The following is a 15,560-nucleotide window of genomic DNA, read 5'->3' on the forward strand; positions in this document are numbered from 1 at the left end:
TGGTTCTGCTTTAAAATAACTTTAAAACTGCTCAATTCAAGTGTACGTAAGATGCACAACGTTCTGTTCATTTGTGTTCTGCAGAAAAGGGTATTCTGTAGACACATTTAAGACACATTTAACTGAATTAACCCGTTAGCGTAAGGTTCTAATGCCGAACTGTACAATAGAACAGCGCATGGACCTGCTCCGGTAGCCCGCCTCCTAACTACGAATTAAAAAGGTTCTATTGCCGAACTGTACAATATAAGAACAGCGCATGGACCTGCTCCGGTAGCCCGCCTCCTAACTACGAATTAAAAAGGTTCTATTGCCGAACTGTACAATAGAAGAACAGCGCATGGATCTGCTCCGTTAGCCCGCCTCCTAACTACGAGTTAAAAGGATCTATTGCCGAACTGTACAATAGAAGAACAGCGCATGGATCTGCTCCGTTAGCCCGCCTCCTAACTACGAGTTAAAAGGTTCTATTGCCGAACTGTACAATAGAAGAACAGCGCATGGACCTGCTCCGTTAGCCCGCCTCCTAACTACGAGTTAAAAGCTTTTACATAATAAGATCCCACAGAGACGTCAGGATATTTATTTGCAGTTGCTGCGTTTGCGATTTGGTGACATCACCCGCTTAACCTCGCGCTCGCCCCCGCGCAGGAACCCCTCCCTCTCTTCGCGCTAATGCTAATCGAGCGCTGGAAAAGGCTGCTGCCGCTGCCGCTGGCTCAGCTCCATCTCGGCCGGGGCTTATCCCCGCGCGGGACGTCCCGAGGGCTCCTGGTGCTGGAGGGAGTGTGCCCGAGTCTCCTGCTCGCTCAGATTATACCGGCCGCACTTGGTCCTCTGCCCGCACCTCCCTCCCCCCCTCCCTCTGTGCGGGAACGGCCAAAGATCCCCCCCCCCCCCCGTTCAATCGAACGCTACCACAAAAATGCAACTATACTTTGTCCGAGCAGCAACAGTTATGAACAATATGGATTTACAATGTCATAATTTAAGTACATTTGACTGCTTGGACTACTATTTTTTGTGAATATATAATTAGGGGTGCAACTAACGACAGTTTTCTATCTGGTTTTTCAATGAATCGATCAATTTAGCTTGAGAAAGTAACTACAGTACATCAAAATTACCTGAGTGTATGGTAGAAATATTCATTACTCCATCACTAAATCAGTAGTAAACGAGGTCGAAAGCTCCATTAAATTTAGGCAATAGTTATTAAGCGACAATTAAAAACAAACAAAACCACCACAATTTCTTAAAAAACGTTTAAACCAGCAGAAAACTGTGTCCTTGCAGTTTGTGTATTGGTCCAAGGACAGAATCGGTGCTACTTTGTCATTTAAGCTTTTTCTGTACTTTTTCTGCCACTGAGATAAAACTATATTGATTTAATAAAAGGGTCAATCCCTACTAAAGAAGCAATAATAATTAAAAAAAATGTTTTATATATAATTTACTGAATACATGCAGTTCTGATTTTATAACCCAAGAAAAAAGAAAAAATATTATTTTATTTAATTACATTAGTACGTTGTAATCGCACTGACATTTTGCCCTCACAGAACACAGCTTAATCTGTAGTTTTACTAATTGTACATCCAACAACCCACAATGACATCATCTTGTACGGTTTAATAAATCATCCGGCATGTTCCTCTTGTGGCTCAGAATATTGTAAAAATCTGGGTTCGTTTTCGTCGTGTTGGAGGAGAAGGGCACGCCTCAGACTACAAACGGCAGCTCCTCGTATCCCTGGCTTTCCATTGGCTCGCGCCGAACACCCACACGCTCCGCGGGCCCCGGGTCGAGTTCAGACGGCGGCGCAGAGGAAACGCTGCCTCCGAGTGAAACGCAAGCGAAGAAGACACGCACGCCAACTTCAATAGCAATAGAGACTAGGTTTTGACCTTTGACCAAGAAATTGAAAAAAAATTACAAACTAAACAAAAAAACGCTCTTTTTAAGTCAAGCTTTTAGAAAATTCTGAGACATTTTAAATACAAAATAATAGACCTTCATTAAAACCTGTGGTCTTATTCTACTTCTGATACAGTTCAAGGTCATTGTAAACGCTTCAGGAAACGTCACATTTCATCCCGTTTGTCATTTTTTAGTATCGACACTTGCTCAAATGAATATGGCGTTTTATACTAGTTTTAGCAATCGATTAATATCTGATTGATACTTTTGACAAAACTACAAGAGACAAGAAGACCCAAACTCCACTGCCTTACACTTTCTACACATTTCTTTAAAAAAATGAACCATGGAGTCTTCCGAAATATGCACGATAACTGTGGCTGGAGTGATGAACGAAATAGCCAAATGTGAGAACACATTAAAAACAATCCAATCCACAGCTGGAAATTAGTCAAAAATAATAATTATCATGGCAAAAGTGCACGACAAAAGGGCCAATTTAAACAGCCAATTACAGCTAAATGTGAAAAACCTGTTGGCATGAATCTAAGTAAAACCACCAAAGAGATTTAAAATGACCAGAAGAAAACACTTAACTTTCAGTGAAACCAGAGATTTGCTCCAAGACAAACCTTTTACATGACTGACACGTGACCAGCCATGTGACCAAACACGTGACCGGATTTGTGACCAAACACGTGACTGGACATGTGACCAGCCACGTGACCAGACATGCTCCAGGCTTCGGCCAAAACGTGTCAATGTTTCAAAACTCAAGTAAAAACAGTGGCATGTCCAAAATTGTTCACGTCTTTGAAAAACCCGGCAAATGTCCATGACCAACTTGACTCGTTTTATTTTCTTAAAAGTTCAACCACAGAAACGCTTTGGGGAGACTGGCTTTGGGGAGACTGGCTTTGGGGAGACTGGCTTTGGGGAGACTGGCTTTGGGGAGACTGGCTTTGGGGAGACTCAAACCAGGGCTAAACCAGGGCTAAACCAGGGCTAAACCAGGGCTAAAGCTTCTCAGAGCAGGACAAAATCAGCCACAGACTTGGTTTGCTCGTAATCTGGGTCAGGAAGAATAAACGTGACGTAAGATTACAACTGGGAAAGACATTTGAAGGTTTGTTATATTTGAATATCGACTGTATCGTTTAGAACAAAAATGCTACAAAAATAGATGGTTAAAAGGATATTATGTTTAAATTTCAATTAAGGATATTAAAAAGGTGATATTTCTGCGCTTTTGTGATACATTTTACAACCATTTCACATTAGTTGAATAATTAAACTTCAACTAACACGATTAAGACCTGTTTTGACATATTTCTGATGAACTGACATAATATCGTCCGACTATCGCATTAGGAAAGTCCAGCAAAATATCAAGATATTTTTGTCAATATCAGCCAGGCTTAAAGCGCCACCTACAGGTTGGACGACTCATTGAACTAAAATGCAGTTTAGGCTACCCCAAATAAATTGCCTGTTTGCTGTAACCCGAGTCAACATTTTTCAAGTGGGTCGGTCGGTAGGCAAATTCTTTTTTTTTTTTACTGATTGAAGGCAAAAAAGATCCAAATTTTGCCATTTTTTGAGTCGGAGTGACTACCAGGGGTCAGGCTTCGACAGTCCAGGGGTTAGGCTTCGACAGTCCAGGGTCCAGGGGTCAGGCTTCGACAGTCCAGGGGTCAGGCTTCGACAGTCCAGGGGTCAGGCTACGACAGTCCAGGGGTCAGGCTACGACAGTCCAGGGGTCAGGCTACAACAGTCCAGGGGTCAGGCTACAACAGTCCAGGGGTCAGGCTACAACAGTCCAGGGGTCAGGCTACAACAGTCCAGGGGTCAGGCTACAACAGTCAATGACAGAAAACGTCTCGATCAACCCGATCAGGAGACTAAATGTCAAGATTTTAAGATATTTCAAATCGACCTTTTGTACGCCGTTATCCTTTATTTTGGTAGAGAAGGTGAGCGGGGGGAACATGCGGGGGACACGGGCGCCGCCATGTTTGTTGTGATGTCACTGCTGGGGGTGTTTCAATCCCAGAATGCATTGCGTAAACACCCTGATAGAGCGTGGCATATCTTATGAACACTTAAGTGGCGCCGACAGAGGCAAACTAGCTTGTAAAAGGCAATTTACCGGTCCTGATGTGCGCTCTGTTTAATACAGAAGCATATGGAGGACCGAATAAGAAGACGTACATGCGATTGCGCAGTGCGTTATCAGTCCTTTGGGATGAAAGATGGGTCAAACAGCATGATAAAAATATTCTACACAGCGGTTTAGGGAAGTCCCGTCGGTGAGTCGGCGAAATAATTGAATAATAAAAGATTGTTTTTTTCAACAAAATGCTGATTTTTTTTTCTTCAGTTGGCTAGTTTCACACCAGGTCGGTCGGGTTACGGCAAACAGACATATTATTCTGCCCAGCCTTAGATGAATATTTTTTTAATTTTACAAAAAATTATAAAAATGTCACAGAATAGCACATTTAAGTTTATAATTTTTCTTCCTGTTTGTAATTGATGACATCACACTAGGAAATTACCCAGCAAACACTGGGCCAAAACTCATGTGATGTCACCATTTTTTTTATTTTACAAAAGAAAATAATATTTTATATTTATGAGTGACTTTATTTATTTAATTAATGTTTAGAGAGTCAAAAAAGTAGTTTCTTTTGTGTAAAGTCTGTATAAACTTTGACTGGAATGAGTTCCTGGTGTGAGGTCACTTCCTGTCATTTCCTACTGATTTTTCAACGTTTTATCCACAAATACCTCCTCGATTGGCGTAAAACTATAATATATGTACAAAAGGTAAATACACCAAATAAAGTCAAAATTAGAAAATCGTAAAAAACTTGTCAGTCATTTTAATAACAACAGCTCTGTGTGTGTTTTGTCCGAGTGTGTTTTGTCTGAGTGCGTTTCGAGTGTCCGTCTCGTGTCCGTCTCGTGTCCGTCTCGTGTCCGTCTCGTGTCCGTCTCGTGTCCGTCTCGTGTCCGTCTCGTGTCCGTCTCGTGTCGTGTGCGTTTCGTGTGCGTTTTGTGTGCGTTTTGTGTGCGTGTGAAGTGTGTCCGTTTCGAGTCCGTTTGGGGGGCGTTTCGTGTGCGAGGAGACCGTGGCTGCCCCCCAGAGTCTAAAAACTACCTGAACTACACACTGACATCACAAACATCACACTTTGTCACCCGCTGTCGTGATTGTCGTTCCAATATTCGGTGACCAGTTTCTTCTATTCATTTTCATCACCGCCGTGAGTTTGAAAGTGGATTACAAGTAAATTTTTTCACTTTCCAGGACCACTACTTATTCATTTCCCACAGTTTAAGAGCTCAAGACGAAAACGTTACGAGAGCAATTGGAACCACTTGAAAATCAAACGCTTCTGTTCCGTAAGCCGGTTCTGGGCGGAGACTCGAAGGCGAGACGCAGAGGGAGGCCTTGAGGCGCACACACACACACACACCGCCAATCCCCCCCCGCCGCCACCGGCCAATCGCGCGCCTCCGCTCGCGTGACGTCGCGGTGCGGGCCAATTTAGCCGCGAGCCAATGGTGAGTGGCGAGTGTTACCGAGCGGAGAGAGTCTGCTGCTGATTCGAACCAGGCCAGAGTCAGACGCGGAGAAAGGAAGAAGAAGAACAAATATACACGACCGGGAAGAACGTTTAGGCACGGAACTGAAACGTTACAATAAACGGTTTTGAATTAATAGTGTATATTTATTTATGTTTATGTGTAAAATTACTTGGGTTCTTATTTTACTATTTTCAGCTGACAAAATACACAATGACAAAAAATAGAGAATTCTGCAATATTTTGATGGAATTCATGTTTTTTTGTCTGTGTTTCTTAAGAATTACGGGTATTTTTTAAATCTTTTTGACCATATCGGGGAGATTTACAGAACGCGCACAAAAAACTTGCAAAATGTATTGAAAATGACGATTTGAGAGGTGAAAAAATTACAGCAAATCCTAAAATCAACGCGTCGTAAATTACAGAAGTCTCAAAACACTTTTCAAATGCAACATTTCCACAAATATACAACTCAAATAATATATAAAAGTGGTTACGTTAAATGTGCACTGGCATCGTTCCCAAAATTTAAAAAACTCTTTGATACAAGGGAATAAACTAGGTTTCAGACATTTTCAACCCAATTTTTATTTTTTGATTTCTTTATTAAAAACACTGGTTATATTAAAGCCAAAGCCTATTCTAAAGCGGTTTAAAAAAAAAGGTCAAAAATCATCCTCTTAATGCGATTTTTAATAAACTTCTCAATAACAATTTTGATATTTTTTCAAACGCAATAATTTTTTTAGGTTTTAGACAAAAGACATTTTCAACCCAATGTTTCAATTTTTCATTTCTTTATTAAAAACCCTGTGGTTGTAATAAAGCCCAAGCTCATTCTAAAACAATTGAAAAAAAAGTAAAAAAATCTTTCTCTTAATGCGATTTTTAATAAGCTTCTCAATAACTGTTTCAATATTTTTTTCAAACGCAATAATTTTAGGTTTTAGACAATATATAGACATTTAACAATTTGTTTTTATTTTTTTATTTCTTTATTAAAAATCCTGTGGTTGGAATAAAGCCCAAGCTCATTCTAAAAAAAAAAGCGTCCTATTAATGTGATGATTTTTTTTAGTATGGATTAAAGTCTGATTTTAAATACTTTACACTTCACTTTAAGGTGCACCGTGTCACTTTTACATTCTGTCAGCAGCAGGGGGCAGAACCTCAGAGAAAAACGCTGTTAAACGACCAATTTGACTTGATCTTTCTGCCCGACCCAGATCGCTTACCCGTTGTGAGTCTGTAACCAGCGGCGACGGGGCAAAAACAAAAAACAAAAATGAGAAAATGGCTTAAAAATACAATAAACTCCACGGTGACAGTGGGTAAAACCTAATGAACGCCGCCTCACCTTTGTTTCACGCTCTAACTTCAGAAGGAGCGGCTGAACTGTGAACCGAGTCACGCCGTCGCCAAGAAGTGACACATCACAGGTACAACGAGGCTGAATATTAATTAGATATTAATTAAGACTGCTGAATATGAAGGATTTGACAGTTTTATCACAGTCAAAGTAGATATTTCATGGATATAAGGGCAGTCGGAGCTGGAAATGTCAAGATTATTAGGTTAAAATCGATAGTCGGGATCGTTTAGAGTCGCAATATAAAATCGACTTAGTGAAAATTGTGATATTTTAGACAAAAATTTAAGTTATTTTTAATTCAATTTGTATAAAAGTGACAACGTCTGAACTAAATTAGGTATTTTTTTAGTTGAATTAAAAGAAAAGTGACAATTTTGGAAGCAAAAGTAAGTCCGAAATCAAGTCCTTTGCTCAAAAAGTCAACCTAAAAATAAAGTGCTTTTATATCTTGTCGAAATAATCATTCAGAAAGTTTGATTTCATAAAGTAGGTCAGATATTGAGGAGAGTTAATGTGTTAAGACAGGGGTGTCCGAACTGTGGCCCAAACAACAAAAAGTAGTATCATATTTTCCGGACTATAAGTCGCACCGGAGTACAAGTCGCACTAGCCAAAAAATGCATAATAAAGAAGCAAAAAAACATATAAGTCACACTGGAGTATGAAATGCAGTTGCAAGTTTTAAAATAACAAATAATATCACATATAAGTCGCTCCGGAGTATAAGTATATAAGTAGAAGTCGCACCCCGGCCAAAACTATGAAAAATGGTGCAATTTAAAGTTTGGAAAATACGGTACTTTTCACTGTAAAATTGGAAAAATTCAAATGTATTTCTGTTATGCATTGACCGAATAATCTGGACATCCGATAGTAAAACATGCTACGGCTACAAAAGTCTAATGCACCGAGTGTACACTTTGCCCAGAATGTTCCAAAGTAACAAAGTTTGGTGTTACAATTATTGTCTGAAAAAACATCACAATTTAACGATTATTCACAATTATTGAGACTGACAGAACAACAGTGTTATTTACATTCAGGTCTATTTTTTGTGCTGAATATTGAACAGAAAAATGCATGATTTAGCTTGAAACATTTTCACGATTATTCTTTTTTTTTTGGTTCTTCCGATTATATTGTGCCCTGAAAATCCTTATTCCACAATATGGCATTAAATGTATTAATCTCCATGGAGACAAGTAGAAGACTCAAAGGCGACTCCACAAACGGTTAATAATGCATGTTGTTTACAAGGTATTTTTGCAACAGCATAACATTAATGCCATGCAGTGGAACATTAACATTTAATTCCTTAATGAGCGGATTATAAATTGAGAATGACGTTTTATATTTATGCAAAACTTTGAGGTTTTTTTTTTTAATATGCGTTTTAGCTTTTTAGTGAGATAAACCAACAATAACAAAATTACATAAAAAAGACCCCCCAAAAAAATCTAACAGCAACAAAAAGAGGGGGGAAAAAACTGGGGGAAAATATTTAATAAAAATATATAATAAAAAAAATGAAATAAAAATGAATTATATGAATGAAATGAATTGAATGAAAAGGGGGTATGGGTACAGTTCAGAGTTCCCGGATGTTAAAGGAGGTATGGACGATTTTTTTCAGCAATTTTTTTTGTATCATATTTCCTCGTGGCGTGGATAAATCATTAGTCCTGCCAAGTAGCAATCATAAAACGCACCTACCGCTCACCTGCAGCCGTGTCAGGCTCGTCCACACGTTTCCGCGTGCCTAAGCGCATGGATCTATCATAATATAGTTCCCTCAGTGTACGGGGCAAAATGAAGACAGAGAAAGACAATTCGAGCTGACGCAGAAGTGGACAGAAATCCACGGGAGACGAGCGATGCGATGCGCTCCGTCTCGCTAATAAACAAACGCACGTGTGTGTTGTATCGGTCCGCACGGGGGAGTGCGCATGCGCACTTCCGCCTGCGTTCTCAAATCACCCAAAAATCGTCCATACCGTCTTTAACATACATTTGCAGATGTATTTTTGGAAGTTTAAGCGTTCGAAAAGCGCGATTAAGAGTCGCAGTGCGGCTGAAGAACAGTCCAACTCAATTCTAACTCACAAATGTAACTGGGTGTACATTACATTTCTAGGAACAACATGGAGTAGCCAGGGAAAATGTATAAATATATAATAATCACATGATGCTACATTAACTTACGATCAATGTTTCTGATGATCGACGCAACAAATCAGTTTTTTTAAAGAACCCTTTCTAATCGTCAGCGCCTTTACATTCAAATCCAATACCGACAGCCTATGTTTAACTCGATGTCGACGACCGATATTTGCAGATATCGATTAAGCTTTTATAATCCATAGCGAGGCACACACACATTTATGTTACGGTATAATCAAGTTTACACAGAGGTTTGTCAAAATAAAATACACACACCCATATTTTTAGACAAACTATCAATTGGTAAAAATTTAAATAGAAGAGCAGCGATAGATGTGTTGGTTTGCCGATATATTGGTCCGATATTTGCATTTCTTTGCATCGGCTTTTGACCTTAAATCTCCAGAACGTGCCGATATATGGGTTTGGCCTAAAGATAAGTCTGTGGACGAGAGGGTAAAATTTTACCATTTAAAATTTCATGTCTGGGGAAAATTATCTATAAATTGGCCAAAGTCTATTGTCCATTAGTCCGTTTAAAAAGACGGCTACGGTTTCAATATTAGACCGATATCTGGGGTAAAACCTCCAAAATCACAGATAAAGCTTCTATGTTACGTGTATCGACGAACGTGGTTTACGGGGCCTTTACACAGGGACCGTCCAGTCGAGAGAGCCGAGGAATCAAACCCACAACCTCCTGACTGAGAGGAGACGACCGGATTTTCACTCTGCCACGGTAACGCAGACAGCCGCGGCTTTAAATATCACATTTTTTGTTCTTCTCGGCAATGCGTGTCTGTAATTAAAAGGTTTTCCTCTGAGGGATAAATAAAAAGTAATCTAGACCCACGTCGCTGTCAATCAATTTATTTCTAGAGCGCCGGCGCCTAAAATAGCATCAATACGACAGGGAAATACACAGAAGTAGATCGAGCTTTGTTAGCGTTTCTGTAAGTTAATTTGTCATATTCTTCCTTGAAATTCTGACCGAATCGCAGGAGGAGAACCAGTCGTGGACCAGATCTGCACTGGGTTACCACAGCAACAGAGAGGAACCATTTACCACATCCAAGTTTAGACTAGGGCCGGGCTAACGTTCTCATCACATCAGAGAAGAGACTTTATTTAATTTTTTTAAACGATATATAACTGATAAGGCGGCTTCGTTAGTGTTTGTACAGAGAATGCAACAATAACAAATGTATTTTATTTATATGTATTTATTTAATTTATTTACTTGTGCATTATTATTGTGTATTTGTAGCGATTTTCCTACTAGAGGTGAAACAAGACACGAGATTGAGTCGAGAACGAGACAAAAAGAAATAGACAAATATTGTGCAGTTATCCACCGTTTATTTTTATTTTTTTTTAAAGGAATAAAGAGAACAAAACAAGACCACAGAGGAAACACAAAAAAATAGACAAACAGAAATAAATAAATTAAAAAACGTGGCACATTTAAATGAAAGGGGAAAAAAGGTGCAATTTAGTCCAAAATTGTTCAAATTTAGCAATTTTGAAATTAAGTTTGGATGTCATTATCTGAGCTAATCTTAATATAATTAGTCCAATTTCCATCCCCAAACGCAATTAAAATACCGTATTTTCCAGGGTAAAAATCGCAAAAGCCAGAAAATGCATAAGAGAGACGAAAAAGACATAAGTTGCACTGGAGTATGAAATGCGGTTGCAAGTGTGAAAATAACAAATAATATATATAAGTCGCTCCGGAGTATAAGTATCAGTATAAAAGTATAAATATTAGTATAAGTCGTACCCCGGCCAAAACTATGAAAAAAGGTGCAACTTATAGTCCGGAAAATACGGTATATCCAAATATGAATAAATGTTGACTCTTGAACCAGGCTGAGAATGAATGTGACTCTCTGGGTTAAATAAAGGTTAAATTAAAAACACATGAAAACAAATCTCACAATCTGTTGGCGATTGGATCTCACGCTCTGGAGGCACGAGATCTTGTCCCGTCCTTAATTAACACGGAAAAAACATGACGATATCGTTCTGCGGCAATAAAGCAATAACGGAAGAAAACGATAACTCTGAAACTGCTTTAAGTTGTGTCAAAATTACTGTAAAGCCGGAAAAACAGAACAAACAATACTGTATTTCTTTTTTTACATGAGCCACAAGATATTACGCTTTTTCAAATGTATGGAAACTAAAATACTATTCAATACTTTCAATACAAGTATCAGGACTAGATGCTCTTTTGAACCAATCAATACTCATTTAAAAAAGGAACTGCAATTTTATTTTGTCGTTGAAAATTGTGAATGAATGGGTGAAGTAAAAATACAAAAATAGCAGAATAAAAGACTTAAGTTAGTGTCTACATTTAGTCACAAGTGTTACTTATTTGAAGAAGAAAAAGGAAAAAAGATGAAAAATAAAAAAGGAAAAGGGAAAAAAGGAAAAAGAAAAAACAAGAAAAAGGGAAAAGGAAAAGAGAAAGGGGAAAGGAAAAGAGAAAAAGAAAGAAAAAGGAAAGAAGAAAATGGACAAAAGAGGGAAAAAAGAAAAAGGAAAAAAATATTAAGCCCCCAAAACAATTGTTCATTCATTAAGTGGAAAGTGTTATTGTAATAAATGTATTAATAATAGTAAAAGAGAAGTGGACGTGATACTTGGGCTGAAAGTGGACGCAGAAACAGCATGTAATTAGTCTATTCCTCGTTGGCATTCAGTGATGCGGCACCAAAAGCATTGATCATCGCAACGTAACGCGACTCTTATTTTAATTATCCACGAGGAAAAGCGAGTGGGAGGAGAATTGGGGGAGGATAATTTGTTATTTTGACGGCTTGCAGAAATATAAACAACGATTAAAATGTACGACGCGAAGCAGATTGGTTAGTAAAGGACCTACGACTTCCATTTTACACTAAACTCCTACGGCAAATGTTGGGTTTTTAAAGTAAACTACAGTATCATTAAAATTCTAGAGTAATTAGTGGACGTACACTGTAGGAGTTTAAAACATTAGTGCACATCGCAATCCACAATGTTTAAATTGTAACTTTAGCGTCTACATAAGAAAAGTAGATTTGGAAATTACAACAGGGCTAACGAGTATTTCAGTAGTCGACCGGTCAAACGTTTACCGTATTTTTCAAAGTATAAGTTGCCAAAAATGCATAATAAAGAAGAAAAAAACACATCTAACTCGCACTGGACTATAAGTTGCATTTTTGTGTGAAATTTATTTGATAAAATCCAAGAACAGACACTTCATCTTGAAATGCAGTTTAAAATAATAACAGATGAGAGAACATGGTGAATAGGTGTACGTATGCTAACGCTAACACCTTCAGCTACATGACGTATGCTAACGCCAACACCTTCAGCTACATGACGTATGCTAACGCTAACACCTTCAGCTACATGAGGCACAGACAGAACTGTGGTAAGTGTCTGGTATGTTAACGTAACATATGAACAGTTATTCAGAGAACTATAGCATAAAGAACATGCTAACAAGTTTAGCAAAGCATCAGTTTTACCCCAAATCACTAAATCCATTGAATTCTTCTTCCTCTGTGTCACTTCTAAACAACTCCAAACTCCAGAGGAAGAGGAAGTGCAGATTCTTCTTCTGCGTCGCTTAGAGCCTAGAGCGCCCTCTTTCGGTTGCCAGGGTGAAATTAACGAATAATATCACATACAAGTCGCTCTGGAACATAAGTCACACCCCGGCTAAAACTATGTAAAACGGACTTCTAATCTGGAAAATACGGTATTTCTGTTGTACATCGAGTTTTCAACCAGATAAAAGGTTGAAATATGGTGACTGGACGCTTCTAGAGTGAGAATATTCATAAATAATGTGTAATATGGAGGGAAATTCGAAACAGTTGATTCCTTTTTGAAATTTTTATTTAATAATGCCATTAAAAGAGGTCTTTTGACGTGTGTTTTAGAGTCTGTAAACAAAAACATTAGACTAGTCACAATTATTTTATTTTCCCCCCTCCATTCCCTATTAAGATAGGAGAGGAGTTTTGTTAAGTTTTTTTGTTTTTGTTCATAAGAGTTCTATTAAGAGTGTGTTTTGAAACTTCCAATAATCTGTCCTTTCCTCTTGTTCTACTGCGTTGCAACAACTAAATTTCCCCTTGTGTGGATATTAAAGGATTATCTTATCTTAATTATTCAAATTAATTGTTTTTGCACTATTGAGAGTCAGCTCAGTTTTGAAAAGACTTGAACCATTTACAAAAAAATTCTGTCTACTCCATATGCAAATTATATATATATATATATATATATATATATATATATATATATATATATATATATATATATATATATATATATATATATATATATATATATATATATATATATATATATATATATATACATACACACAATATTCAAAGCGTCCCATCCCAAACAAAACGTCAGTGAAACAGTACAGCACGTTTTACCACATCAGAATGAACAAAAACAACAACAACAACAAAACCTAGGCAAGATCTGTACAATGTGGTCGCAATTAACCACTGACAAAAATCGCTCTTATTTAATTAGCCTCTAACAGTTTTGTAATTGTTTTCCGATCTCAATTACGCTCTGGAAGTTGTAGTTAGAGAGTGATTCAAGTTTGTTTGTTTGTTTGTTCTTTACCACGCCAAGACGCCTTCGCTACGACAATCCGCCGTCGCCGATTTCAAAGACACGCCCACTTTCACTATTATTTTTCTTATATCGGTAAAACGCTAGGATTCAACAGAGTCCTTTCTGCTCTGGGCAGTCGGGGCAGGCGGAGCGAAACGTCCAGGAAAAAAAGGCGGGCGAAAAATCGGCGAAGGCGCGGATTTCAAACGGACATCGGTGGACCGGTTTCTTTCATCGAGTCATTTTGGATCGATATTGCGAGTTAAAATGAACAGAAACAAAATATTAAAAACTAAAATTGCTAAAAGGGCTGTCGACCGCTAGTCGTTTAGTCGTTAATGGAGTTTTAAATCGTTTACTTTAGATGATGAGGGTTTATATGGGCAACAGTAGAAAAGAGAAGGTATGGAGTGAGTTAGCTGTATCTTTTGTAGTTTTTCTTGGATAAAAAAGCAGTTTAAACTCATGATTCACGAGTTTTGCATATTTTAGGCAAGGCAAGTTTATTTGTAGAGCACAAGTCGTACACAAGGATATTCAAAGTGCTTCACACAACAGGAAAAATATGCATTAAAATCACAAAGATGTGACAGAAATAACAAAACCTTCATTTCTATTCATCATGTTTTTTCTGCTTTTACCACGGCAAATCGATCGTCAAAACGTGTACTTTGCCCTAAAAATCGCAAATCTCACCAAAACAACGACAACAAAACCGCAATTCAATATCTTAACACATATTTGCAGCCCTAGAACTATCAAAAATAATTCTGTAAGATGCAATAATAAACGTGCATACATATACATCGCAATATATCAACGTGCGATACATCGGGCATCGCAAAAATCGTGTTACAATATCGACAGCACCTACGTCACAACATCCACAGCGTCACAACAAAACATCATCCGATCGATTAACCGGATGACCGCCCACCACAACACGCAAAACCATCAAAACACCATAGTATTAATCGTTTTATCCAAATCGAGGCTATAAAACGCAACGTAAACATACGAATTATTTCGTCCGAACAAAGTAAACGCATAACAAAACAAAAAAATCATAAAAAATAAAGCAAAAATGTGTAGTTCGTAAAAACGCACCGCAAGAGGAGGCTGAGCAAAAAGTGCACCAAAACTTTTACATACGCCGCGTTTACCGTAAACACGCACCTATAGCGCGGCGGCACAGTTTCCCCCCAAGTTTAAGTCGCGGAAAACATTGGAAACGACCGGACGAAGTGCGTTACTCTCCGCGGGGCACCAGCACCAGCAGCAGAAACAAGAGCCGCCGCGCTGCTCTGAAAGCTACTCCTCTTCATCACCGCCAACAGCCATCCTCCTCCTCCTCCTCCTCGCCATCATCCGCGAAGACGAAACAACAGACGCGCCGCGCTGCTTCTTCTTCTTCTTCTTCTTCTTTTTTGTTGTAAATACAGTGGCGCCGCGCGATCGCTGCGAAGCTAACACACGCGCGCGCGGGGGGAAGAAGCGACGGACGCCCGGGGGGGAAAAGAAGAAGAAGCAGCCTACCTCCAACCCGGTACATGTTGGCCGCCATCGCTGCTCCCGCTGGCCCCGGCTCCTTTCTGCAGGTCGAGGGGCCCCCGGGCTCGTGGGTCGCTCTCTGACGCGGGGGGTTTGTGTGTTAGCGCCGCACTGCTGCCGCCGCGCGCCGCTCCGTGTTGGAAAATGGAGGATTGATCAATACGAAACGAGACGAAAGAAGCTCGCGAGCTCTTAAAGGGACAGTACACACACACACACACCGGGGGGGCGGGGCTGCGCGCGCGCGACTGAGGAAGAGGAAGAAGAGGAGGAGGAGGAGGAGGAGAAGAAGAAGAGGAGGAGGAGAAGGAGAAGAAGA

At 39.1% G+C, this 15,560-nt stretch overlaps 1 protein-coding gene across 1 annotated transcript in view; it reads right to left on the reverse strand.

Annotated features, from left to right (window-relative positions):
* Positions 1 to 15,326, reverse strand: part of mta1 (metastasis associated 1) — a 64,506-nt gene extending 49,180 nt beyond the window's left edge. The window contains exon 1 of the mRNA XM_072458325.1: positions 15,227 to 15,326. Coding sequence (XP_072314426.1) covers positions 15,227 to 15,254 — 28 coding nt within the window. The 5' untranslated portion in view covers positions 15,255 to 15,326. The remainder of the gene's footprint in view (positions 1 to 15,226) is intronic.
* Positions 15,327 to 15,560: the final 234 nt, after the last annotated feature.

This window comes from Eucyclogobius newberryi, unplaced genomic scaffold (genome assembly GCF_026437365.1).
Source record: "Eucyclogobius newberryi isolate DKJ021-1_F unplaced genomic scaffold, fEucNew1.0.hap1 SCAF_21, whole genome shotgun sequence".
Classification (NCBI taxonomy): domain Eukaryota; kingdom Metazoa; phylum Chordata; class Actinopteri; order Gobiiformes; family Gobiidae; genus Eucyclogobius; species Eucyclogobius newberryi.